Source organism: Neopsephotus bourkii, unplaced genomic scaffold (genome assembly GCF_033783945.1).
Source record: "Neopsephotus bourkii isolate Nb327-2 ecotype Australia unplaced genomic scaffold, CSIRO-AGI_Nbou_v1 NB_168, whole genome shotgun sequence".
In the NCBI taxonomy this organism is placed as follows: Eukaryota; Metazoa; Chordata; class Aves; order Psittaciformes; family Psittacidae; genus Neopsephotus; species Neopsephotus bourkii.
The window spans coordinates 16,971,118-16,995,939 of NW_026900684.1; the positions used below are offsets into that span (position 1 = coordinate 16,971,118).

Here is a 24,822-nt window from a genome sequence, read left to right on the forward strand (position 1 = left end):
TCTATAATGATCTGTATATTCTGTACGTAATTTTAAAAGACTAGAAAAAAATAGCAGCTGGTTGAACTCTCGTGTGCTATACACCCTTTTGCAGGACAGTGAGTCCTTTTGTATTACAGCAAGATTGTTCAGCATGCTACTAAAGCAATTTTTTAATTTACTCAAAATAAGAATTAAAAGAAATTTCTGCCAAAAGGCCCAACTCTTAATAAACAGCTTCTCAAACACAAACAAAACCAACAACCGGATCAAAATGGATGCGTATGTCTTGATGCTTAACAGCTGAATGATTGACATCTACACTACTCTGGCCACACTGTGGGGAACTGAAACGCATGATGTTTATCCAAGAATGGTGAGTTCTGCTTAGGAAGTAGAGAAGCTGGTCTTACAAGGTAATTAGCCTAGCTGAAGTAGCTTTGGAACTCAAATGAAATATGGTCAGTATATCAACAGTCTTTACATTGTTATTAGAAATAAGAGATAAAGATTTAATTTACACTTCAATATATAGATGAGAATAAAGCAGAGACCACACAAAGCCGTCTACTGATGAAGGTAAGTTTTGGATCCTAGAAGTAGAAAAAGCTGCAACTAAAAGTGTTAATTAAATGAAATAAAGAGCAGAACTAAAGGATGTCAAAAGCAGGGGGCTTTGTTTAGTTAGATGAAGTAGCAAACTTAATAATTCTTACAATGTGTCATGCTTGTATTCATGTATGCAAAAATTCACATAAATAAATCATTTGTGTTACACAGAGAGAGTTGCCCAGCTGTGGGTGTAATGGAAGAATGCTTGTCCTCAGCTTTCTCAATGGCTAGCAAGGACAGGGGGACTTCAGCTCTCACTGACATGGGGGCTCAGAGAAGAATTTCCGAAAAGCATTAATACAATAGGTAATTAGCTGTGAGATGAGACTTTCAATGTACCAATTCAGCTACAGGTATTGAGGTGTTTAAACAGAGATTTTATATGCATTAGATGCCCAAGACCAAACACAACAGTAAAACACTAACTTCAACGCTATCTTATCATGGATATAACCAAATGCTGTAGGCGATTGCATGTGAAGGGTTTTAAGGTCTGCTTCTCTATATGCCTGGAAATTCCCTACACTTTGTGTAAGCGCTGTACTGATCTAGAAGTTAGTTGTCCCTCTGGCCTACCAGACTCAAGATGTTAGGATTCATCTGAAATTTCCTGTGGCTGCAAGGCGTGCATCACCAAAGATACTCCTTTCTTTCTAAAGAAGGAAGAGCTTCTCTGAAGGAAAAGCTTAATGCCAGTGTTTCCCATTTATTCCACTTTTCCAGCAGTTAGAGGCCTTGTCCCAGTAACCTAGAGAAAACAAGGGTCCGCCAGACAGCAAACATGGTATCTGCTCTTTACCTTCCTCACTATGTCCTCTCTTCATTTATAGAGAGAGACAAGAGGTAGGAAACACCATTTTTGTGCCTGTGCTAAGGCTGCTGATCACAGAAAGGACTAACGGTGTTAGATTGAAAGACTACATATGTATTAGTGTTTCCCATATTCTAGATGAGAACAGCTTAAACTCCATTTGAAAAAGTCAGAAGAGTATTTGGACAATACTGTGAAACACCTATTACCACATATGGTACTGTGGAACTAGAGAGAAATCATCCTCCATCCTCTTTCATCAAGAAAGTTGTCTGCCATGGAACATATATGCTACAATAGCCAAAACCACAGTGTGAAAGTGCATTTTTACAGTAAGTCTTGCAGACGTGATGCTCTGGAGATCTGAACATTTAACTCACAGCGATTGTGAAATGCTGCTGAGAATCAGTCCTTAAATCCACAAACTGGTAGAGCTAGGACAAAAACCTGTGCTGCATAAACTGACATTTATTGCATTTGATTATAAGTGGTTTGCACAAAGAATGCAGAAAACCCCTTGGTTAGGCAGGCTCTCTTCAAAAGCTTTTACAAAGATAAAGATATATAAACTACATAGCTGGATACATAAATAACTTTTCATCATTAAATATTTAAATGAAACAGCTTTTGCTAACACTGTTGATTAACATGTGTAAACAATTGTCATGCTTTAACCCCAGAAGGCATCTGAGCACTACACAACTCCTTGCTCACTTCCCCCACAGTGGAATGGGGCAGAGAAATAAGTAGTGTAAAAGTGAGAAAATTCATATTCATGAGATAAAGACAGTTCAATCGGTAAGTTAAAAGCTGCACGCATGAAAAGCAAACCAAGGAATTTGTTCACCAGTTCTGTTAGCAGGTAGATGTTTAGCCATCTAGATCTAGATGTTTAGCATCTAGATGTTTAGCAGGGCTACACCAAACTTAACAGTTACTTGGGAAGACAAAAACCTTAACTCCAAATGTCCTCCCTTCCTTCTTTTTTTCCCACAAATTTTACTGCCAAACATGACATTATACGGGATCAGACATCCCTTTGGTTGCCTGGGATCTGCAGTCCCACCTGTGTCCCCTCCCATGATCATGCACTCCCAGGCAACTCACTAGCAGGACAGAGTGAGAAACAGAAAAGGCCTTGATGCTCTGCAAGATCTCTTCAGCAATAACTAAAACATGCCTGTGTAATCATCACTGATTTTGTCACAAATCCAAACCACAGCAACAAAGGAAAAACTATGAGGAATAAAAACTCTGTTCAAGACTGGATCAGTACAACAATCCATGACCACAGCTACAATAAACAAGTAATGTACATGGATGCAAAAAGAAAGTAATAGAATTTACAGTAGCTCAGCCTTCTATTCTCAACTTATAGATAGGTGATAAGATGAAAAAGGAAACAAATCCAAAGCATATTTGCTATCTAATTATGCTTTAATGTCCCTCTCTAAGATTTTAGAGCTACTTTCAAATTAAACCAAAACATTGCCTGTTGCTCTTCTTCAAGAGGCCACTCCAGGTAAGTCTTGGTGTTCATGATCTTCCGCAGCTTGCAGAACCTCTTGGGAATCGCTTGACTCTGGATGGGCTCCAGAAGGATGAGAATCGCTGCATCGTTGTTCTCATCAAAGAGGCGGAAGTGCGAGAAGTCCAGCTCATATTTGCACCACTCGCTCTGCACAAAGTGCTCGGACAGCACAAAGAGCGTTTTGTGGCTCTTCTCGATGGAGTCAATGATGTTGTCCACAATCCACTTCCCAGGCACAAAGTCCCGCTTGTGGAGGCAGAGCCGAAAGGGGGGACAGGCCTGCTCCAGCTCCCGCACCATGATGTTTTCCACCCAGTCTGAGTCATTCTCGCTGTAGGAGACAAAAGCGTCGTAGCAGAGGTCCTTTGGAGGGGCTCGCCTGGGCTTCCGCTTGGCTCGCAGCCATGCCCAGGTCATTCTCAGGTACCAGACCACGTGGTATTTGTAGCCAACAGCCACGAGGGAGAGGATGACCAGGAACACCAGGGTGCAGATCAACGACACCATGAGGGACTGGTGGCACTCCATCAGCGAGAGGTGCACAGCTCCGATCTGAGACCCTCTCACTGCCAGGGGAGAGTCACACACGTACTTGTCCGGCCACCCCACCAGCACCTGCGCTAGTCCTGCCTGGTGGTGGATGAAGGAGAGGAACTCACAGGAGCAGATGAAGTTGTTGTCACCGGCATCCAGCAGCTCCATGTGCTTGAAGGACTCCAGCTCTGCCTTGGAGAAACTGTTGAGCTTGTTTCTTCTGACTGACATGGCCACTAAGTTAGGGATGGGTGCCGCATCAGGCAAGGTCTTCAGCTGGTTTCTGGTGAGGTACAACTCTTTCAGAAATGGGAGTTTCAGTCCAAACTCCTTCAGGTTGTTTGCGCTAACATCCAACACTTCCAGCGTTGGGGGAATGCAAGTCGTTACCCTAGGAATTTGAGTTCTGGAGAGGTTTAAGTATTTCAGGGTCTTTGGCCATTCACACACACCTGGAATATCACCAAAATTGTTTTGGCTAATGTCTAGGAGAATTAGGTGTCTCAGATGAGACAAACTTTTACCCGTCATTCCTAAGTCACTCAGTGAGTTCTGACTTAAATTTAGAGTTTGCAGTGAGGGCCAACCACCCTGACACGCTGAGTGCTCCAAACTCTGGTCTCCAAGCAAATTTGAACTAAGGTCAAGATACTCTAATGATCGAAGATGACGTGAAAGCCTGCATGGTACCAAAAAGACCTTGGTGTTATCAACTGTGACTTTGGTGAGAAAAGAAACTAGTCCTTGCACATCATGAAGGTCTGTAAACAAATAGAATTGCTCTATAGATAATTTCTCTATTGTCAGAATTTTAAGAGTCTGTGATTGGTTTACATGAATTTGCATTTTCCATCGTCCAGTTCCCATGAGTCTACAGTCTATCAACTCAACCTCCTCTAATTTTGGCATGTCTGCTATGATGCTGACAATCTCAGGAACAGTGGCATCAGTTATTAAGGTCTCTTTGAAAGACATTTTGTTTGCAAAGGAGTTAGACAACACTCTCAACAGTTGCATTTCAACAGGCTCATTGAGGTCAATTTTTCTCACTTCTAACCAAGTGACAGAGTGCAGAAGGTCCCTGACAATTGCTGAGACTACGCTAATATTTCTTACGTTTATGATCATGTGATTTATCTTCCTAATCAGCTCCAAACTTCCTGGCTCATACTGACTGAGGTTGCCACCGTCAATCCACAGCTTGTCAAGAAGCACAACACCCTCAAAGTTCCCTTGCCTTATTGTGGAGAACCACGGGTTGCCCAGGTGAAGAGAGCTCAGGTTCCTCAGGTTAGAAAACAGGGAGCTTTGCCCCAGGTCTCTGTAGGAGTTGCCTTGCAGGTGGAGGTGCTGGAGTGAAAAGAGATGCCCAAACCACACAGGGGACAAGTGAGCCAAGCTGTTATTTGACAAGTCCAAGAGCTCCAGTTTCTCAAGGGAGCAGAACGAATCCTCATCTACTGAGCTGATTTTGTTGGACTGCAGCAGCAGGGCTCTCAGGTTCACAGCCTGCCACAGGTCCTGGGAGTGGATGTGCTTTATCCTGTTGTGGGCCAGGTTTAACACTGTGGTTTTGGCTGTGAGCCCAGGTGGAATGAAGTCCAAGCCCATGGAAGAGCAGTTGCAAATCTCAGTAGTATCACAGGAAGGACAAGTCTGCTTCATCTCTTTCTCTCTGGAGAGATTTACCGCTAAGACCATGTAGATGGCCCACACTTGCCAGGTATTTGTAGTCATTATTTTGCCTTAAAGTATAAAATACAGTCAGAGAAAACATAAGATTAATAGTTAGTTTTGAAGAATATATGGTTTGGATTTGTCTAATCCATGGACTTTACTGTTCTGTCCAGTTGATTCTGCTATAAATATATTTAACACTGTTCAGAGATTAAACAGATTAGTCAAAACCAGGCATACTATACAAAAAAATTCCAGAATCATTTATCAAAAGCTACGTTCCTTGAATTTACTTTTTTCCCCCTGTGATTTCTAATTCCATGAGGACTATCAAATAAATTAACAGCTGCACAAATCTTTAGCTGATTCACCTCAACATCTGAATAAGCATAACATTACTACTAACCTGATCCTTTGCCTGTTTAGGATATAGTCCTCATATATCCCTCCTCAGCCCTTAGGCATTTTTCTTCTGCATTTGTGAGTATCCTTTTGTACATATATTTTTTTACTAATTCTAATCCTGGATATGTTAAGAAGAGTCAGCATCTTGCAAGAGACAGTGACATTCGTGTTTAATATTCATGTCAGGTGTATGTCTAATCTCTATTCTGACAACAGGGAGAAGAGGCGTGCATACGCTTCAGTCCCCTTCCTCATTTTAACTTCCTTAGGCTATTCTGTTTGTAAATGTGCTAGGAGCAGGGAGAGAAATATTTGCCTGGATGTCTGTGTAGGCCATTATTTTCATGTTGATAACAGTGCAATACTTGCTAATGAAACATAACCTGGAAAAGCTGACCACTGTAGCTTACGGGCTCTTAGCTCTTCCTTTTTACTGCACAGACTTCTCCTCTGCCAGTGGCTTTTTCTGCTTTGGGTATCTGTGGCAGGGAGGAGGTCAGGCCAAGTCATGAGAAAGAGCCAGGGGCTTTTGGAGTCTCCTGCAGATCAGATCAGCTGGACTAGATGAGCTTTTTCCAGCCCCACAGCCTGTTCCTCATCTGGACTGAAATTATTCAAGAGAAGCTGCACAGCTGTGGATCCTGTGTCACTTCTCTTTCCTCTCAGAGCCAGGCCTTTCATAGTACTGATTTGACATGGCTTTTTGTGTTACAGAGCTTGCTGCATATCCAGTCTGTTCTTACTCCTGGTGAGGTGACTTCAGTTCTTCTGTCTCTCTGAGGAGCTGGAAAAACAATTCTTGAAGACTGAATCCCCTTCAAAACCCTTATTACGTACTGAATTATAACCCTTTTTTGTTTATGCTTTCCTGACATGGATCAAAGAGTACTTTTGAAGCTTTACTTTTTCCAGTGTGTCACAAATCCCTCTATTTTAGTAGGTATCTTACTTAAGAGGGTGAAAAGAGTGGACTGACCCCAAAGAGGACAATCAACAAGTTCCCAAAGATCACGGTGGGCTCTGTATAAGGTTAATCAGGTTAGACTGACTGAGAAGTACTTTCTCTTTCAGTCACCACACTAACACCCTGTGCAAAGACCTACTGTACTTTGAATTCATATTGTAGTTTGCTGTACAGTAGCTGACCCATGCATACAAGTTCATACAGACAAGTTCTTCTCTCTAGTTGCATTATTTTTAGCCAGAGTTGCTTAAAATCATTCAGAAGGGGCAGAATTAGCTAAGATTGTTCAGGCATATGGGAGAGGAGGAAAAGTTGTGGATAATTTTTCCAGTCATTCCATTTCTTCCCACCTGCAGGACTATAAACATTTTGACCTCTTGTGCTATTTTTCTTTAATCTCTGTCTCTCCCTCATGTAGAGCTTTGTGCCTTGAAGGACACAATCCTCTAAACCCATCATTAGATGCCCACAGCTGAGCTGCTCAACCACCATGTCCTTCAAAGTCAACGCAGAGAAAAAACAACTTTTAGGGGCAATTCACATCATGTCTCTTGGACACACACACTAAGATGGGATGACCCCAAGAGAAATTACTCCACTGACTTAAAATGGAGCACCAAAGTTTAGATACTTAGATATTTGTCCATGTGAATCCCACCAAAACAAACTGTGCTCTGTATTTACACTCACCTCTTGTACAGCTGAAACTTTTCTATGGGGCTTTTTTGGCCTTGCAAGTCTGGCTGGTTAATACAGTGCTGTAAGCCATAGGAACAAAGCTGTGAGTAAAATGAGTTTTAAAAGCAACAAATTTAAGTGGCATTTTTGAAGTTGCCATTTAAAAGCTTACTGTTTGGAAAAGAAACAACGAGGAAACCTGGCCAATCAAAATCTGTCTATAGGTAGGCTATTTACAGATGGAAAATCAGCAGCACAGAAGTGAACTGGGCAGGTACCGAGAGGGAAGTATTCTCTTTCCCTTCTCATCAATGTCTAATAGCTCATCTTAAGACCCTGACTTAGAGAGTTTTTCAGGCTTCTCTGCACCCACTCAGAAATATAGTCCCAGTCCACAATATCATTGCCCTACCAAGAAATCACTTTTCCCTCTTGCACTGGGAGGAAAAAAAAGCCACATAGAAACTGAAATGAAGCTAAAAATACGGAAATTTGCATAGATGCCTTTATACCATAAGGCACTGTGATGAACTAGACATTCAAATTGTGTCTGGGTTATGGACAAATGGTCTGAGCTACCAGACATGCTCAGGATTATCTTCCCTGGCCCAGGCGAGTAGAAGTGTTTGAGGAAATATGCACATATACTTAAACAGAACAATGAGTGCCAACACAATGAGGTTATGTAAATGCTAACAAATGCTAAAAGCTAATGTAACTGCTAAAATTAAGCATGCCAACAGTGTGCAAATTGATTCTAGCTTGGTGAACGCTAGCAAGATAAATGAGAGCTGGTAAATTTGAGCAATGCTATGGGTGCTGCAGTGTCAGTAGTTGGCGAAGGGAGTGATTCGCAGGCAGACTTGGGAAAGATGCTGCTTTCCACTTGACTGTGTGAATTTCACATATCCTAGCTATCACCCACAGCATTGCCTTAATCGTGTATGTGTATACACACACACACATATATAAGCATACCTCTTCTTGTTTCTGACACAGAGGGTATGCAACAGGGCAGTTAGGTGGGGAGACAGTTGATTCCACTGTCCTGAAGCCATTGCTCAATGAGCCCTTTCCTGGTTGAATTCCTAAAACAAACACAGTCCACCTTCGCACCCAGCCTTCCCAGGGCAGCTGGTATCAACACACAAGTGGGACGATACCCAAAGCACATACAAGGCACCCTCCTACAAGGAAACTGAGAAAGAAAGGGGAGCTATCTCTCCCCTTTCCCAAAGAACATTGCTCTCATCAGCATGTCTCAGCTCTCCTGGCTCTCCTTCCTTTTTGCTGCCTGCCTGCCTTGCAGCCATGCCAGCTGCCTGCAATTGCATGTGCCAGCTCCACTTGTGCTGGCAGCCAGAAATCCCTCCCTCCCCTGCACTCCTGCACGTGCTGGCCCCTGCCTTGCAGCCCCAGATACCCTGAATCTCCCATGTAGAGGAAGATGACTCAGTGGCAGAGACTATATAGCCTCCTCCCAGTGCTCCCTCCTTGTTTCTGCTCTGGCTCCACTCTCTTTCTGTGCATCTCCAGCTTCCACCCACCTGCAAACTCACCTCTGTGCAGAAAAGATTCACAAAGATGCCAGATCCAGCTCCAGTGCCTGCATGCTGGGGAACCTATGTCACATTCATCTCTCTCTTGCTCTTCACCCAGCTTCCTCCCACGCTGGTGTTTCCTTCCCACTTCACTGATCAGCCTTGGCAATGCAAGCAAGGGAATTCCCACATGGGGGCTCTGATTGACAGAAGAGCAGTTACACTATCAGTCCTTTTAAATGTGCCAACTCATAACAATGAACTTACAGTAAGGGCATACTGTGTGAAAGCCAAGGCTTCTCTTACCTCTCTCTTGCCCTCTCTTTGAAATGACTAGCAAGACGTGTTTTCCTCCTTACCTCCAGTCACTCAGACTCCTAATCTCTTTTATCAGTGCTCAGTGTTTGCTGTTATATCATTTGCTCATCACTTACCTGGAGTTCAACCTGGATTAGCCCACCAACTATTCTCCTCCAAGACTGTAAACATCAATTCTTTTGTAGCAGACTTTGGACTAACCCTACAAATATCATTATAACAGGAAAGTAGAACTGAAAGTGGTGTTTGGAACCTACACCCAGAGAAACCACCGTCTCATGTGTGTATTTGCGTATAACGTACACACAGGAGTGGGAATATATACATATGCATTAGCACATACACAGATACACATATATATGAGCATGTACAACTTTTAGGCGTGTGTATAAGCAAATTTCTCCATTTTTCAAATACTCATCCTATATAGCAATGCTTTAGTATTTCAGTATAAAATAATTGTGTGTATAAAGTTTAATCAAGACTCGTTTAGACTCTCCTGCACTTAAACTCTAGCAACACAAGCAAAGGGGAGCATGGAAGTGCCAAGTTAAAGAAACCCACACTTAACTTTATCCCCTAAGAGACAACTTCAGCTTTCTGCAAAAAGCTCTTCCCTGGTTATAAAGAAAGCCAAGTAGAGCTGTAAGGGGTGCTTGGCCCAGTGATTACCTAAACGTGCTGTGCAAAGTAGAAGAGCAGAAAGAAGAAGTGAGCCAGTCTGCAACACCATCTAGCCCACTCATTTTTATCACAGCCTTGAGGCCCAAAGAGAGAGGGCTTCAGCTATTTATGTGGGTAGGTCGAAGGGAACAACATGGTCACCATGAAAGGAGAAACAAGTATTCACAGAGAGAAAGAAGCCTATGGAAAAACCAAAACAACAGAAAAAAAAAAACCAGCAAACCCCAGTGATTTTATGCCTATGGATTTCACCAGTCATGCAAGGTGCCAGGATGGTTCCTTCCCTCGTATTGAGCAAATCCCAACCTGTGCATGGTGGTACAGATGCTGGTGTAACTAGCCAGAATAACAGACTTGTGAATGGAATTACGTATTCAATACTGTCTTTTATGGTGTTGCACAGCAATAGTAGGGCTTCAGAGAGCTTATTTTGATGTAAGTTCTCAGGGTTTTTTCAGAATTTAATTTTAATTGCTGTGATATGCATGATGGCACTGAAAATAAACTAGAGGAGAAGAACAGGCATGAAGAATATTGAAACACTTGGCTCTTATTTTAATTTGTAAATTACAATAATATTGTTAGGAACTAGTCAGGAATGTGGTAACAGGAGGAAAAAGTACAGAAATACCCTACATTCATCTAAATGTATTTGTATACATTTAAGTATATGAAGTCCAACAGGGTTTCCAAATATCATACTCATTGGCAGGGATTTTGACAGATCAGAGCACTAAATCACTGAAAATCTGAAAATGTGTCTTTCTCATTTAGAAAGATGATAATTATTTCTATATCCAACAAAGCAAGATCTCCATAGGCAGAAAACAGGAAGGAAACCTTTCTCAGTCAGAAGAAACACTAACATATACATTATGCCAAATACGCTGAAATAGGGGCTGTTCACTTGGCCTACATCTTCAAGGCTCCTTTCAAATTTTCCCAAAACATCTCCTGCTGCTCCTCATCAGAGGGCCACTCCAGGTAAGTCTTGGTGTTCATGATCTTCCGCAGCTTGCAGAACCTCTTGGGAATCGCTTGACTCTGGATGGGCTCCAGAAGGATGAGAATCGCTGCATCGTTGTTCTCATCAAAGAGGCGGAAGTGCGAGAAGTCCAGCTCATATTTGCACCACTCGCTCTGCACAAAGTGCTCGGACAGCACAAAGAGCGTTTTGTGGCTCTTCTCGATGGAGTCAATGATGTTGTCCACAATCCACTTCCCAGGCACAAAGTCCCGCTTGTGGAGGCAGAGCCGAAAGGGGGGACAGGCCTGCTCCAGCTCCCGCACCATGATGTTTTCCACCCAGTCTGAGTCATTCTCGCTGTAGGAGACAAAAGCGTCGTAGCAGAGGTCCTTTGGAGGGGCTCGCCTGGGCTTCCGCTTGGCTCGCAGCCATGCCCAGGTCATTCTCAGGTACCAGACCACGTGGTATTTGTAGCCAACAGCCACGAGGGAGAGGATGACCAGGAACACCAGGGTGCAGATCAACGACACCATGAGGGACTGGTGGCACTCCATCAGCGAGAGGTGCACGGCTCCGATCTGAGACCCTCTCACTGCCAGGGGAGAGTCACACACGTACTTGTCCGGCCACCCCACCAGCACCTGCGCTAGTCCTGCCTGGTGGTGGATGAAGGAGAGGAACTCACAGGAGCAGATGAAGTTGTTGTCACTGGCATCCAGCAGCTCCATGTGCTTGAAGGACTCCAGCTCTGCCTTGGAGAAACTGTTGAGCTTGTTTCTTCTGACTGACATGGCCACTAAGTTAGGGATGGGTGCCGCATCAGGTAAGGTCTTCAGCTGGTTTCTGGTGAGGTACAACTCTTTCAGAAATGGGAGTTTCAGTCCAAACTCCTTCAGGTTGTTTGCGCTAACATCCAACACTTCCAGCGTTGGGGGAATGCAAGTCGTTACCCTAGGAATTTGAGTTCTGGAGAGGTTTAAGTATTTCAGGGTCTTTGGCCATTCACACACATCTGGAATATCACCAAAATTGTTTTGGCTAATGTCTAGGAGAATTAGGTGTCTCAGATGAGACAAACTTTTACCCGTCATTCCTAAGTCACTCAGTGAGTTCTGACTTAAATTTAGAGTTTGCAGTGAGGGCCAACCACCCTGACATGCTGAGTGCTCCAAACTCCGGTCTCCAAGCAAATTCGAACTAAGGTCAAGATACTCTAATGATTGAAGACGACGTGAAAGCCTGCATGGTACCAAAAAGACCTTAGTTTTTTCAACTGTGACTTTGGTAAGAAGACTTAGTAGACCTTCCACATCCTGAAGGTCTGTAAACAAATAGAATTGCTCTATAGATAATTTCTCTATTCTTACAATTTTAAGAGTCTGTGATTGGTTTATATGAATTTGCATTTTCCATCGTCCAGTTCCCATGAGTCTACAGTCTATCAACTCAGCCTCCTCTAATTTTGGCATGTCTGCTATGATGCTGACAATCTCAGGAACAGTGGCATCAGTTATTAAGGTCTCTTTGAAAGACATTTTGTTTGCAAAGGAGTTAGACAAGACTCTCAAGAGTTGCGTTTCAGCAGGCTCATTGAGGTCGATTTTTCTCACTTCTAACCAAGTGACAGAGTGCAGAAGGTCCCTGACAATTGCTGAGACTACGCTAATATTTCTTACGTTTATGATCATGTGATTTATCTTCCTAATCAGCTTCAAACTTCCTGGCTCATACTGACTGAGGTTGCCACCGTCAATCCACAGCTTGTCAAGAAGCACAACACCCTCAAAGTTCCCTTGCCTTATTGTGGAGAACCACGGGTTGCCCAGGTGAAGAGAGCTCAGGTTCCTCAGGTTAGAAAACAGGGAGCCTTGCCCCAGGTCTCTGTAGGAGTTGCCTTGCAGGTGGAGGTGCTGGAGGGAAAAGAGATGCCCAAACCACACAGGGGACAAGTGAGCCAAGCTGTTATTTGACAAATCCAAGAGCTCCAGTTTCCCAAGGGAGCGGAACGAATCCTCATCTACTGAGCTGATTTTGTTGGACTGCAGCAGCAGGGCTCTCAGGTTCACAGCCTGCCACAGGTCCTGGGAGTGGATGTGCTTTATCCTGTTGTGGGCCAGGTTTAACACTGTGGTTTTGGCTGTGAGCCCAGGTGGAATGAAGTCCAAGCCCATGGAAGAGCAGTTGCAAATCTCAGTAGTATCACAGGAAGGACAAGTCTGCTTCATCTCTTTCTCTCTGGAGAGATTTACCGCTAAGACCATGTAGATGGCCCACACTTGCCAGGTATGTGTAGCTCTTGATTTGTGTTTTGTTTGTCTGAACATTTTGCTGTAGGAAACAGAAAGGAGACAAGGTAGCGTCAGGTTTTATTTTTGAACAGGAACCGAAACAATTGAAAACTTGACATCTGTCTGACTCTCCTGCTTCAGCCACTCAGCTCTGCAGACATGGTGTGCTACTCGTCTTTGGACTCCAGGCATATCATGTCTCTGCAATCTTCAAGGATCATTCTTAATGTTCTGCCTTTTCATGTGTGCATTTGCTATGGCTCTCACCTCTTACATCTCTTGCACTGTGCTTCCCCTCAAGAATGAAGCTACAGCTGGATCTTTCAACTCTAACAGGGGTTTAAATGTCCCCTAGTCCAGATCTGGACTAGGGAATCATGTGCACCTTCAGTGCAGAAGCTTGCAGAAGACACCAAGTTGGACAGGAGTGTTGATCTGCTAGAGTGTAGGAAGGCTCTGCAGGGGGATCTGGACAGGCTGAATCTATGAGCTGTGGCAAACTGCATATGGGTTAACAAGGCTCAGTGTCAGTTCCTGTACCTGGGTCACGACAACGCCATGCAATGCTACAGGCTTGGGGAAGATTGGCTTAAAATATGCCTGGTGGAAAAGGACAGGGCAGTGTAGTTCAACGGCTGGCTGAACATGAGCCAGCAGTGTGCCCAGGTGGCCAAGAAGGCCAACAGCATCCTGGCCTGTATCAGAAATAGAGTGGCCAGCCTGTACTGGGCATCTGTGAAGACCCTCACTACCAGAGAGATACTGAGATGCTGGAGTGGGTCCAGAGAAGGGCAATGAAGCTGGTGAAGCATCTGGAGCACAAGACCTATGAAGAGCGGCTGAAGGAACTGGGGTTCTTTAGTCTGGAGAAAAGGAGGCTCAGGGGAGACTTTACTGCTCTCTACAACTACCTGAAAGGAGGTTGTAGTGAGGTGGGTGTTGGTCTCTTCTCCCAAGCAGCAAGTGATGGGATGAGAGGAAATGACCTCAAGTTGCAACCGGGGATGTTTAGACTGGGTATTAAAAAAAAACGTATTCACCAAAAGGGTGGTCAGGCATTGGAACAGGCTGCCCAGGGAAGTGGTGGAATCGCTGTCCCTGGATGTATTTAAAAGACATGTAGACATGGCATTAGGGACATGCTCTAGTAGCGGACATGGCAGTGTTAGCTTAATGGTTGGACTTGATAACCTTAAGGGTCTTTTTCAGCCTTAATGATTCTGTGACTATGATTCTAAATGCTTGTAGCTTTTGTAGCATCAGCCTGCCCATATAGTATGACTACCTGGTAAGGAGAAACCCAGACAGGAGCATGTTCTTCCTTCTTGCCCCAAGTGTGCTGTGGCTTCCAACACTGCAGACTTCCCCAGAAGACATTTTGAGGTCTTCTGCATAAAGTCTCACCAGCCTCAGGGTTTTCAAAAAGCAAAGTTGTGTTTGCTCCTGGCACACCCTTTTAGACGCTGTGTAAGCAATTTACATTCTTTACTGGAAAGGCAGAACATGCTGATATGCAACCAAACAAGTCTATCACCCTTTTCTGAAAATCAACACTGGTAATAGATGGGAATTGGATGTTACTGTCAACATATAGACAGTGGATGTAATTATAAAGATACTGATTTTGATTTACAGAAGGGCTGTGTTTCCTGCCATGGGTGCCAAAGATCATTTTTGCGTTGGCTACACCAGAAAATAAGTCACTTATTAAAGTTCACAAACTGCTTTTAAACAGCTCCAGTACTGCAGACAAACAATACCCCCAAATTGTGAATAACCCTCAAATAAATACTTACCTTGTGTACTGCATGCTGTGTTTCAGTTTCCTTGTGTGAGAATCATGTATTCTGGGATCCAAGTGATCGCCTCGCACCTGCAAGAACAACAGAAGCTGTAAACCCTTTGGCAGGTCTGGTGTGATAACAGTCCTGGGATAAGAAAATATTTCAGTGTGCTTCTCAAACAAAACTTTATGTTAACTATTTCCCAACATCCTCTAACTATTCAGCCTGTGAATCATACCAGTCTACACAGCTTTTGCTTGAGTGCTCTCCTAAGTAATCCATGGCTTCTGAAGTGTTCGGAACTGTCCGGCATACATGAAACCGTCCTTCAAACTCGCATTTCAACCTCTTCTATCACTTCTGCTGACATGAAAATAAGCATGGATTGTGTTTGCACTCTCTCCTTCTCAAGCTGAAATTCAGTGGCAGATTGCTCTCCTTTTGTCAGTCATCACCCATCCCTGGAAAGGCTGATGCAACCATTTTGCGTAAGTCATTCTTTCACAATCACTTCCTCCAGCATTAAGTGCAGAAATAGTTCCTAGGCAGAACTGCATTCACCTCCCTGTATCTCTACTTTTGAGACTTATTGTTTGGTATGCACTGGGGGGTTATTAACTATACTGAGCAACAGAACATTTGAGAACAGCAAAGTTATTTTTTTGCGTAGGTTCCATGAAATGTTATCAATAAATCGATATATGTATTAATTTGATAAAAATCTAGAGTCAAATTGTTCAGTCAAAGTCAGTGCTAGAGAAACATGTAGCATCATGTCATTTTCTAGGACACAAGCAGCCCTAAGTTATAAACAAATAGAAAATGGGAATGATATTCTGTCTGAAAAAGAAGACAGTTTGAAGGAAAGTATCCACCTGTAAGCATCCAAATTGATTCTGAGAGGGGAGGTTTGATTATATTTTAGCCTGACTGAATGGAAACACATGGTTGGTCAAATGACCATAAAGGTGTAGGGAGTCTTCCTACCAGCTCTGAAAGGGAAACCCATTAAATTCTCAAGGGTGTAGACAGAAGCTTGAGTACATCTCACAGCAACCTTCAGTCCGACTGAGTTGAAATTAGCATTGCACATTAGGTTAAGAACTTGACACTTTCCAAACAAAAAGGAATTGAAAGACTAATATACCTTTGTATTTTCTGTCTGCTACAGAGGATAGGTGATAATCATAACAACATTTTAAAATAGAGACAGAGCAGCTGTGGGACACAGCAGAGAAGGGAAATGGTCTTTTAGTGAAGGTGTATCACCAATTTCCCCAAAGCTACCTCTTCCCTATAGAACCTCTCAGTTCTTGGTTTGAAACAGGGAAGACTTTCAACTTTCAAAATGCATAAAAATATTAATTCTGGGCTTTATGTGACTCATTCCTATATGCTTTTGTCATCAAAACTGCAACTCCTTGATACAGTTAAATATAGTTATATTTATGAAAACTTGTGAAGAAGACCACATATGAGGCCACATACTTCCCTGAGTGAGAAACGGGCTTGCTCTTCTATCTGTTGCAGCTTCGCCACCATGCATTCATGGATATTTGAGGTAGGTGCCAGATATTTCTTCGTAAGTACCCACTTTCTCCTAGCATCCAAGCTCAACCCACTCTCATCATGCTTCTAAATTGGACTGGGCTTCTGTTTTCTCTCAGAAAGAGCAGACTGGAGCAACCCTACCCAAACTCCCATGCTGCAGTTCAGAAACCAAGCAGTTCATTTCAGTAAGCTGCTTCAAAAGCCAAGAAACCTGGGTGAGTCTTCTGCTGGTTTCCATCAGTAGGGAAAACAGTCTACAAGCAACACATCTCTCTCATTGCAGGTCAATCTGTCAGGATTCATAAGGTTATCCAGAGACAAGAAGGTTTGAGGATGCTCAAGGTGGCTGGAAATGCCATCCACAAGCTGCTCCACACACAGAAGAAACACCTGCCTCCCAGAGCATCAGCTGTCAGCCTGGACTCAAAACAACTTCTTTTGAAATCAGAGAGTCTAAAGTAGGAGAAAGCTGATGTCTTTTAAGGTGAGAATATCAGCCATTTTCTTTTTCTCCAGAGTAAACACATGTTTAGCATTGAACAAAGTTGCACCTTGTGGGTGCCTTCTCTCAACCTTCAAGTTTAAGCTATGGCTATCCTTCCTCCTTTGTTTAAAAAGAGGGCATGTGCCTTCACCTGTGCTAGTACATTCCTTTTTCCCACCTACAGGGGCACAGAGCTGCAAAAAGCCTGTGGTTTTGTAACTTCAGGTGCTCCAAGCAGAGACAATGCACAAGCCTTTGCCAACAGGGGCTGAGGCAGAGCTCTGGCCATCATTTTTTAAGGTCTCTTGTTTCCTGTTTATTTGACGGCACAAGAAGCACAGATTCCCTCTGCCAGCTCTTCCCTGATCCCCAGCTACAGCCTGCAGAGCATCCCTGGCTCCCACAGCTCTGTGCCAGGTCCCCGAGTGCTGGCAGAGGGACAGGCTCCTGCCACAACCCTTCTCCACCTGTAAACCGCTGCTGCTAGACAGGGCAGCAACCAGTGATGGAGGGCTGTGTGAGATGAGTGTTGACCAAAGCAGATGTAGAAACAGAAATACACTTATGTGGGATAGAATCCCACAGGGATGAACTTGTTTATCAAAAGCCACAAACCAGGTAGCAACACTTGTCCTCAGTCAGTCTGCCCTCAGAATTACAAGGATTATTTCACTGCTACGTTCCCCACTGCCTCTTCTTTCTGCACCTGTGTTGTGTTACTCAAGGAACGCAGCTTTGGGATCAAACTCCAGTTGCTAGAGCCCTGAGCCCTCTCCCCTCTGCCAGCTAGAGGTACTGACTCCTCCATCTCCTGCTGTATCTGGGCACATCACACTCTTTAAAGCACTTCTCCTCCCCAGTCCCACATGAGAGGATCCTCCAGCCTGCCCCCTCCCTTCCTTCCTTCTGTACGTCAGCATCCACACTCAGAATGCTTTTTGTTTTTCTGCTGAGAAAGGACAAGCAAGCAGTGCAGAGGGGGCACAACCCAGGTGACACCCTGCCCCAGAACCCTGCCTTGAAGGAAAGGCAGAAGCAGTGAAACAGGGAAGGAGCTTACAAACACATTGGCCAGGCTGTGTTATGTGCAAAAACGCCTTCCAAATATTTGCAAGCAGTGCAAAACTGCTTCCTGATACTTACCCCTGGTAACCAGGATGTGTTAGCACGTCAGCTTGTCCGCAGGGGTGCCAGCTGGACTGAGTCGGGGGCACTCTTCTCCTAACCCCCCAGGAAATGGATGGCGAGGAAAAGTGATCAAAGCTGTGCTTGCAGTCTTTGGAGCAGGAGGTGTGATACTCGTGTAACTAAAAGCAGAATGGCTTGGCATCCTTTCACAGCCCTGGAAGCAGGGCCTTGGCATGCACTGTTGGTGCCTGTGTTTTAATTTGACTTGCAGGGCTTCAGCTATTCGTCTTCAAACTACAACAAAAAGGAGCACTATAACAAAATATAAACATTTTTAACTCTGTCATGTTTGGTATCAGGCCTACCTCTCAGCTGCTCAATATCCTGGTTACATCTTCAGACTGAAAGTTTAAATGCAAAGGAGCAGACTCCCTTTATTTTTCTTCTGAGCTATCCTCACCCTACTGTTGTGAGAGCATGGAAGTGCTGTGTAAACAGTTACTCATTCAGCAGCGAGCCTTCGGGACTGCCTCTGCCAAGGAAGCAGTGCTGTGTCGTGGGTTTTTTTTATCATATCCTGTCTGGAAGCATTCAGTGGGAATAACATGACGCTGATTTGCTGCTTTAACAGAGGAGCAAGTGAGCAGGGAAATTCACAGGCTAAGGCACCAAAGCTTGTTCTAATAACACGGCAAGTTTTGTTTTTCTAGACCAGTTGCATCTGCATGACTCAACAAGGGAAAAGACCTCATTTCTGGCAAAATAGTCCTGATGAGGTTTTGACTCCCAAGGAAGTTGCATCAACAGAAAGCAGACTACATGCAAGGCAAAGCTGGACAACGCAGTTCCTCTCTTATTTTGCACTTTAGGTGAGTTGAAAACTCTATGTTTCTGAAGCAATGACAGGATATTCCATGAATACGCAGTTGCAAAGCAGTAAATGCTGTAGCAAGCTTTGGCACCCTGTTCTGAAGACCACTATGGCAAACACACAAAACCCCATTACCAGCACTGCTCAGAATTGTTGCTCCAAATGAGAACTCTGAGACAACTCATACACAATGGGTCCCCCCAGCCATCACTGCTTGCTCCCAGAACTGCATGGGGCTGGATGCCAGAGAAGCATACCTGGGTACCACAAAGTATTTTGAAGGACTTCTTTTCTTTGCGCTGTATCTTGTTGTGTCAGTCAGTTTGCTTTGCTGTATCCCAAGCTACACGACAGAGATCATGGGCTGCCCAGACAGCATTTGGAGACATAAAACATCTCTGCAGTTTTTAAGAAAAAAAGGTGCCGTGCCTATTCCAAAACAAGGATTTTGCAGGTTTCCAGACAGAGCCACAACCACCCTCAGCTCTGGCCTCCCAGGAGGCAGCAAACCTGCTTGCGCTGAGATGGTGCTGTCCCCCTAGTACATCCCCAGCTATTGGGGGCACTGTAGGTACCCCAGGGTGGGGTTCCTCAAGTGGGCTGCACTGTAGGGGTGTCAGGAAATGAGAGGAATGGGATCTCTTACTCTCACTGTCGGACAGCTTCCGCTTCATTTCTACTCACCAGGAGAGAAAATACATTATCACAGCCCACCGGGTGCAAGCCATCACTGGCAGGCTGTTGTGAGGAAGTTAGGGTTTAACATCCCAGCACTGGAATTTCCCAGAAGGAGGAAAAACAGCTTTGCTCAGCTCTGAGGAAAAGCTTCTTCAAAAGAGGCTGAGCAAAGGGACACTGTGTCAGTGGGCTTCAGTGCGGGAAAGGTCCATCAAACCTTGTCTTGCCTCACTGAGAGGAATGCATGGACACATGTCTCATGTCTAGGTCTAACTAGTGCTGATAAAGTACTTGCTTTCTTTCTGTTTTTGCTGCTGTTGAGAGGGTGTCTTTTGTTGGGTTTTCTTAATGGAAGGGAAACATTCCTGGGAATGGGACCAAGTCATTGCAGAACCAGACAGTTTTTTTCCTGAATGGAGGTGCAAAACAGTGTGCTGGGGTGCAGAGATACATATTTAAGTGCTTGTTGTACCAAAAAAAAAGTAATTGTATTTTAAGAGTTGGGCAAGAATCTGAGCAGGAAATGAAGCAGATCATTATCATATGCCATAAAATATCGAGATTTTTGTGATTGTTCCAAGAAAGACAATGCCAGGATATGTTTGGTACAGGTAGTTCAGGCTTCACATTCAGCTGCTGCCTCCTTCTGTCTCTGATGACATGAAACATTTCAGACACGACAGTGCATTTCAGAAACATAAAGCCAGTCCATTCCAAATCCTTGTTTTCAGTTATTCAAGGCTTCAGAACTTGTTCCTTCAGTGCAGGTACTTCTCTTGACTTACCACCTATCAAAGCTCCATATTTTTTAAAAAATAGGCAAAAATCAAATGAGTTAATTCCGAAGTTTTTTGCACTTTCATGACACGTTTTATGAGTCTCTCACAGGGATTCTTTTGTATTCCTTTACAATTGTATATTTTTTTAAACCAACTTTTTAGAAGCTTGAGTACAGCAGAGCTGTAAACACCCATGAAAAAAATCATTTTTACTAGAAGTTAAAATTCTGATCATAAAATGATGTCAGTATTTGAAAAGCATGCATTGACTCTGACAGAGCCACCAAAACATCTTCAAATAATTAGATATTTCCAATATGTGACCATTCTCTGTCTTTCCAGACTTGAACATGATTGAAAACAGACATCCCAAGCTGATTTTCAAGTACGCACTCAGCTATTTTAATCATTCCTCCTAAATTACCCTCAGATTGCATTTCTTGCTCTTTTGTAAGTTTCCTTGAGTGTAGCAGTACCAGCTTAGGAATGATACATTCAGAACAGACTGTGTAACTCTTGTGCCTGTGCTGTAAGATGCCTTTTCGTCCTTATTGCAATATCGATAGAAAGAAACACCCCCTATTAGGCATCAAACTCCAAAACAAGGGGCTTTCTACTGCTGTGAAATACCCACATTTACAAACTTTGAACTTAATTTCTCTCTAACATATCATAGAAGCACAGACTGGTTTGGGTTAGAAGCACAGACTGGTTTGGGTTAGAAGCAACCTTAAAGCTCATCCATTCCCAAGCCCCAGCTACGGGCAGTCACACCTTCCACTAGACCAGGTTCTCAAAGCCCCGTCCAACCTGGCCTTGAACACTGACAAGGATGGGGAAGCCACAGCTTCTCTGGGCAACCTGTGCTAGGGCCTCACCACCCTCACAGGGAAGAATTTCTTCACAGTATCTAATCTAAATCTCCCCTCTTTCAGTTTAAAGCCATTCCCCCTTGTCCTGTCACTACATGCCCTTGTAAGAAGCCCCTCTCCAGATTTCTTGTAAGCCCCCTTTAGTCACTGAAAGCTGCTCTAAGATCTCCCCAGAGCCTTCTCTTCTCCCAGCTGAACAAGCCCAACTCTCTCAGCCTGTCTTTATAGGAGAGGTGCTCCAGAGCTCAGAGCATCTCTGGACTCACTCCAACAGGCCCAGGTCTTTCAGATGCTAGGGTTCCCAGAGCTGGATGTAGTACTCCAAGTGAGGTCTCATGAAAGCAGAATAGAGGGGCAGGATCACCTCCTTCAACCTGCTGGTCACGCTCCTTTTGATGCAGCCCAGGATACGGTTGGCTTTCTGGGCTGTGAGCGCACACTGCAGCCAGCTCATGTTCATTTTCTCATTGACCAACACCCCCAAGTCTTTCTCCTTAGGGTTGCTCTAAATCCAGTCTCTGCACAGCCTGTAACTATGCTTGGGATTGCCCTGACCCAAGTGCAGGACCTTGCACTTAGCCTTGTTGAACTTCATGAGGTTGGCACTGGCCCTCCTCTAAAGCATGTCAAGGTCCCAAGGACTGCATTTCTTCCCTCCAGTGTGTCAACCACACCACAAAGCTTGGTGTTGCTGACAAAGTTGCTGAGGGCAAACTCGATCCCACTGTCCATGTTGCTGGCAAAGGTGTTAAACAGGATCAGTCCCAATACTGACCCCTGATGAACACAAACCAAACAATCTTCCACGGCATTCAAACATCCAAACAAAGCTGTATTTTGGTTGATACACTGGAGGGAAGGAATGCCATCCAGAGGGACCTTGACACACTTGTCAGGTGGGCTGATGCCAGCCTCATGAAGTGCAAGGTCCTACACCTGGGTTGGAGCAATCCCAGGCTCAGCTACAGGTTGGGCAGAGAAGAGATTCAGAGCAGCCCTGTGGAGAAGGACTTGGGGGTGTTGGTCAATGAGAAAATGAACATGAGCCGGCAGTGTGCGCTCACAGCCCAGAAAGCCAACCGTATCCTGGGCTGCATCAAAAGGAGCGTGACCAGCAGGTTGAAGGAGGTGATCCTGCCCCTTTATTCTGCTCTCGTGAGACCTCACTTGGAGTACTGCGTGCAGTTCTGGTGTCCTCAACATAAAAAGGACATGGAACTGTTGGAACAAGTCCAGAGGAGGGCCACGAGGATGATCAGGGGACTGGAGCACCTCCTGTATGAAGAGAGGCTGAGAAAGTTGGGGCTGTTCAGCCTGGAGAAGAGAAGGCTGAGTGGAGACCTCATAGCAGCCTTCCAGTATCTGAAGGGGGCCTATAGGGATGCTGGAGAGAAACTGTTCATTAGGGAGTGTAGTGAGAGGACAAGGGGTAACAGGTTAAAACTTAAACAGGGGAAGTTTAGATTGGATATAAGGAAGAAGTTCTTTGCTGTAAGGGTGGTGAGGCACTGGAATGGGTTGCCCAGGGAAGTTGTGAGTGCTCCATCCCTGGCGGTGTTCAAGGCCAGGTGGACAGAGCCTTGGGTGACGTGGTTTAGTGTGAGGTGTCCCTGCCCATGGCAGGGGGTTGGAACTAGATGACCTTAAAGTCCTTTTGAACCTTAACTATTCTATGATTCTATGACATGCCATGCAGAGTATGGCTGTGCATTGGCAATGCAAATGTAGCCAGGATGGTCTAGAGATGCCTGAGGGAATCCTCACCACAGCTGACCACACTCTCCCAGAGTGGTGCTTCTAGGCAATGGCTTTAATGGGAAAATTTTTGCATTGCTTTTCTTCCTTCAGGTTTTGTTTCACCCCAGTGGTTTTGGCTAGGTCACAGTGTCTGTTTGAATTAAAGGAAGCATAGGTTGGGTAGCTATGGCATGGACTTGAGAGGGAATCATCCTTTCTTTAACAATGTCCCGTTACTCCAATAGTGACACTCCAGAGAAACTACGGGCACTGCAGGCCTTTCAGCAGGACTTAGGAACTCCAGCAGAGACCAAAACTGATCAACAAGCACAAGGTACGAGCGCAGGGTAAGAGGAAACGAAAAACCAACCCTCTCTTCACATGAAAGCAAGTAGGGAACTTGTACCAAGATCACACCAGGGGCTTGTAGTAATGTTAAAAAGACTTTTGTAGAACACTAATGAGCGTAGGATGCATTTGCTTTGCAGTTTGCAGCTTTTGGACAAAGAATTATCAAAGGAAGAGGAATCAAAGGAAATAGCATACACAAAAAAGTAAAACCAACCAACTTCCATCTCAACAGAAGAATAAGTTGGTTCAGATACAGCAATAGGATAACAAAATCTGTCTACCTTACATCTGCTCTATTGTGGGAAAAAACATCAAATTAGATGCATTCTCTTACCTTGTATCGATTCAGGTGATATTCCTCCAACACTGAACTCACCATGAGGTTTGCACTTGAAGGCAAAAGATCTTTGTTTCTCTGGGTCTTAGCATCCAGTGTTTAACAACACTTACCCAGTAAACTGGCCAGCTGGTTTGTTTTCAGCTTATAACTTACACAGGTGTCAGCATAAGGATTCTTTTCTATTTACAGAAATTATGTTACATTTGCACTTCTTTCATGTGCTATTTTTATGACATCATTTTAAATAAATTTCCTGTATGTTCCATGATTATAGTTTCAACAAATTCCCCTTAAAATCATTCCTTCAGAGTACTTTTTTTCTGTGGGGTTGGTTCCTTGAACTCTTTTTTTCCCAGCTCATATCTGGGAGCGAAAGGCCAAGCAAAGCATACTGAGAGGCACAACTCTTTCTTGGTCACCTCTCTTGTGTCCCCATGTTTTTCCATCTGATAGTGTCCTCTATGACTGCGAAATCTTCCAGTTGAATAGTATCTGTCAAGGGTCACTAACAAAAATGCAGTGAGTAATGGGAGAAGGGTCAGAGAAGGTGAATGCTGGCTGAGCTTTTCTCCCCTACCGTTCAGAGGCCTAAGTTTTTCTGCAAGGTAAGTATTCCTCACACTTGTCATGGTGAAACACAGCCTATGAATGAGTTTGACTTGTACCCTCTTTCTGCAGGTGAAGAAATCCCATCTCTAGCCTGGGCGGCCCCTTCCTTTTCACAGGGAACTCAGAAAGGAGCTGGCAAGCTGGTTTGCTGGACAAAAAACCCCTGTGAGCTTGTAACTTGTCACCAAGTTACGGGACGTTGATACCACTGACTCACTCTGGGTAAATCAGGTCTGCAACTGGCTTAAGGGAGAAGGGAAAGTTTCCATTCATTTTGGCTCCTCCTGCCAAAACGGCATCCTGGCCATGAAGGAGCTGCTTTGTACTCCACACTCTGCCTCTTACTCCTGCTAGGAAGTCTGTCCCTAAAAGAAACCCTCCCATCCATCAGGAATGCCACTGATCATAAAACAATCCCTCCCCGTTTGCTTCCCCTAGCTCTGCTGGCACAATGACTACACACGCTGCCAAAGTTAACAAGCAGGCACATTAATCCCTCCTCTTGCTAGAGAGTCTTTCCAGACCTGTCTAAACTTTCTGCCTGTGGCTGTGTACGGAGGCAGGTTTGCCTCAGGGTGATTGCTTATAAGCCTATCTGCAGAAGAACGGCAAGCAAGCACCTAATCTGGAGTGACTAAAGCACTGGAAG

The 24,822-nt window shown here is 44.3% G+C and overlaps 2 protein-coding genes and 1 long non-coding RNA gene across 5 annotated transcripts; 1 reads left to right on the plus strand and 2 right to left on the minus strand.

Annotated features, from left to right (window-relative positions):
- Positions 1–2,317: 2,317 nt before the first annotated feature.
- On the minus strand, positions 2,318–9,198 carry TLR2 (toll like receptor 2). 2 transcript variants are annotated; one of them, XM_061374271.1, is made up of 3 exons: positions 8,751–9,198; positions 7,204–7,271; positions 2,318–5,212 (listed from the first exon to the last, which is right to left on the minus strand). In XM_061374271.1, the coding sequence occupies exon 3, from the start codon at positions 5,202–5,204 to the stop codon at positions 2,853–2,855; it is 2,352 nt and encodes a 783-aa protein (XP_061230255.1). In that variant the 5' UTR covers positions 5,205–5,212; positions 7,204–7,271; positions 8,751–9,198; the 3' UTR covers positions 2,318–2,852. The 2 variants fall into 2 exon arrangements, with proteins under 2 accessions (XP_061230255.1, XP_061230264.1); XM_061374280.1 differs by lacking the exon at positions 7,204–7,271.
- A 1,068-nt stretch (positions 9,199–10,266) lies between these two features.
- On the minus strand, positions 10,267–15,226 carry LOC133223585 (toll-like receptor 2 type-2). Its single transcript, XM_061374398.1, has 3 exons — positions 15,012–15,226; positions 14,786–14,862; positions 10,267–13,029 (listed from the first exon to the last, which is right to left on the minus strand). The coding sequence occupies exons 1-3, from the start codon at positions 15,084–15,086 to the stop codon at positions 10,647–10,649; spliced, it is 2,535 nt and encodes an 844-aa protein (XP_061230382.1). The 5' UTR covers positions 15,087–15,226; the 3' UTR covers positions 10,267–10,646.
- A 231-nt stretch (positions 15,227–15,457) lies between these two features.
- On the plus strand, positions 15,458–23,194 carry LOC133223610 (uncharacterized). 2 transcript variants are annotated; one of them, XR_009728639.1, is made up of 3 exons: positions 15,458–16,808; positions 18,647–18,805; positions 23,119–23,194. It is a non-coding gene; the product is annotated as an uncharacterized LOC133223610 (long non-coding RNA). The 2 variants fall into 2 exon arrangements; XR_009728638.1 differs by lacking the exon at positions 23,119–23,194 and having other exon boundaries at positions 15,458–16,334; positions 16,608–16,808; positions 18,647–20,306.
- The last annotated feature ends 1,628 nt before the right edge of the window (positions 23,195–24,822 follow it).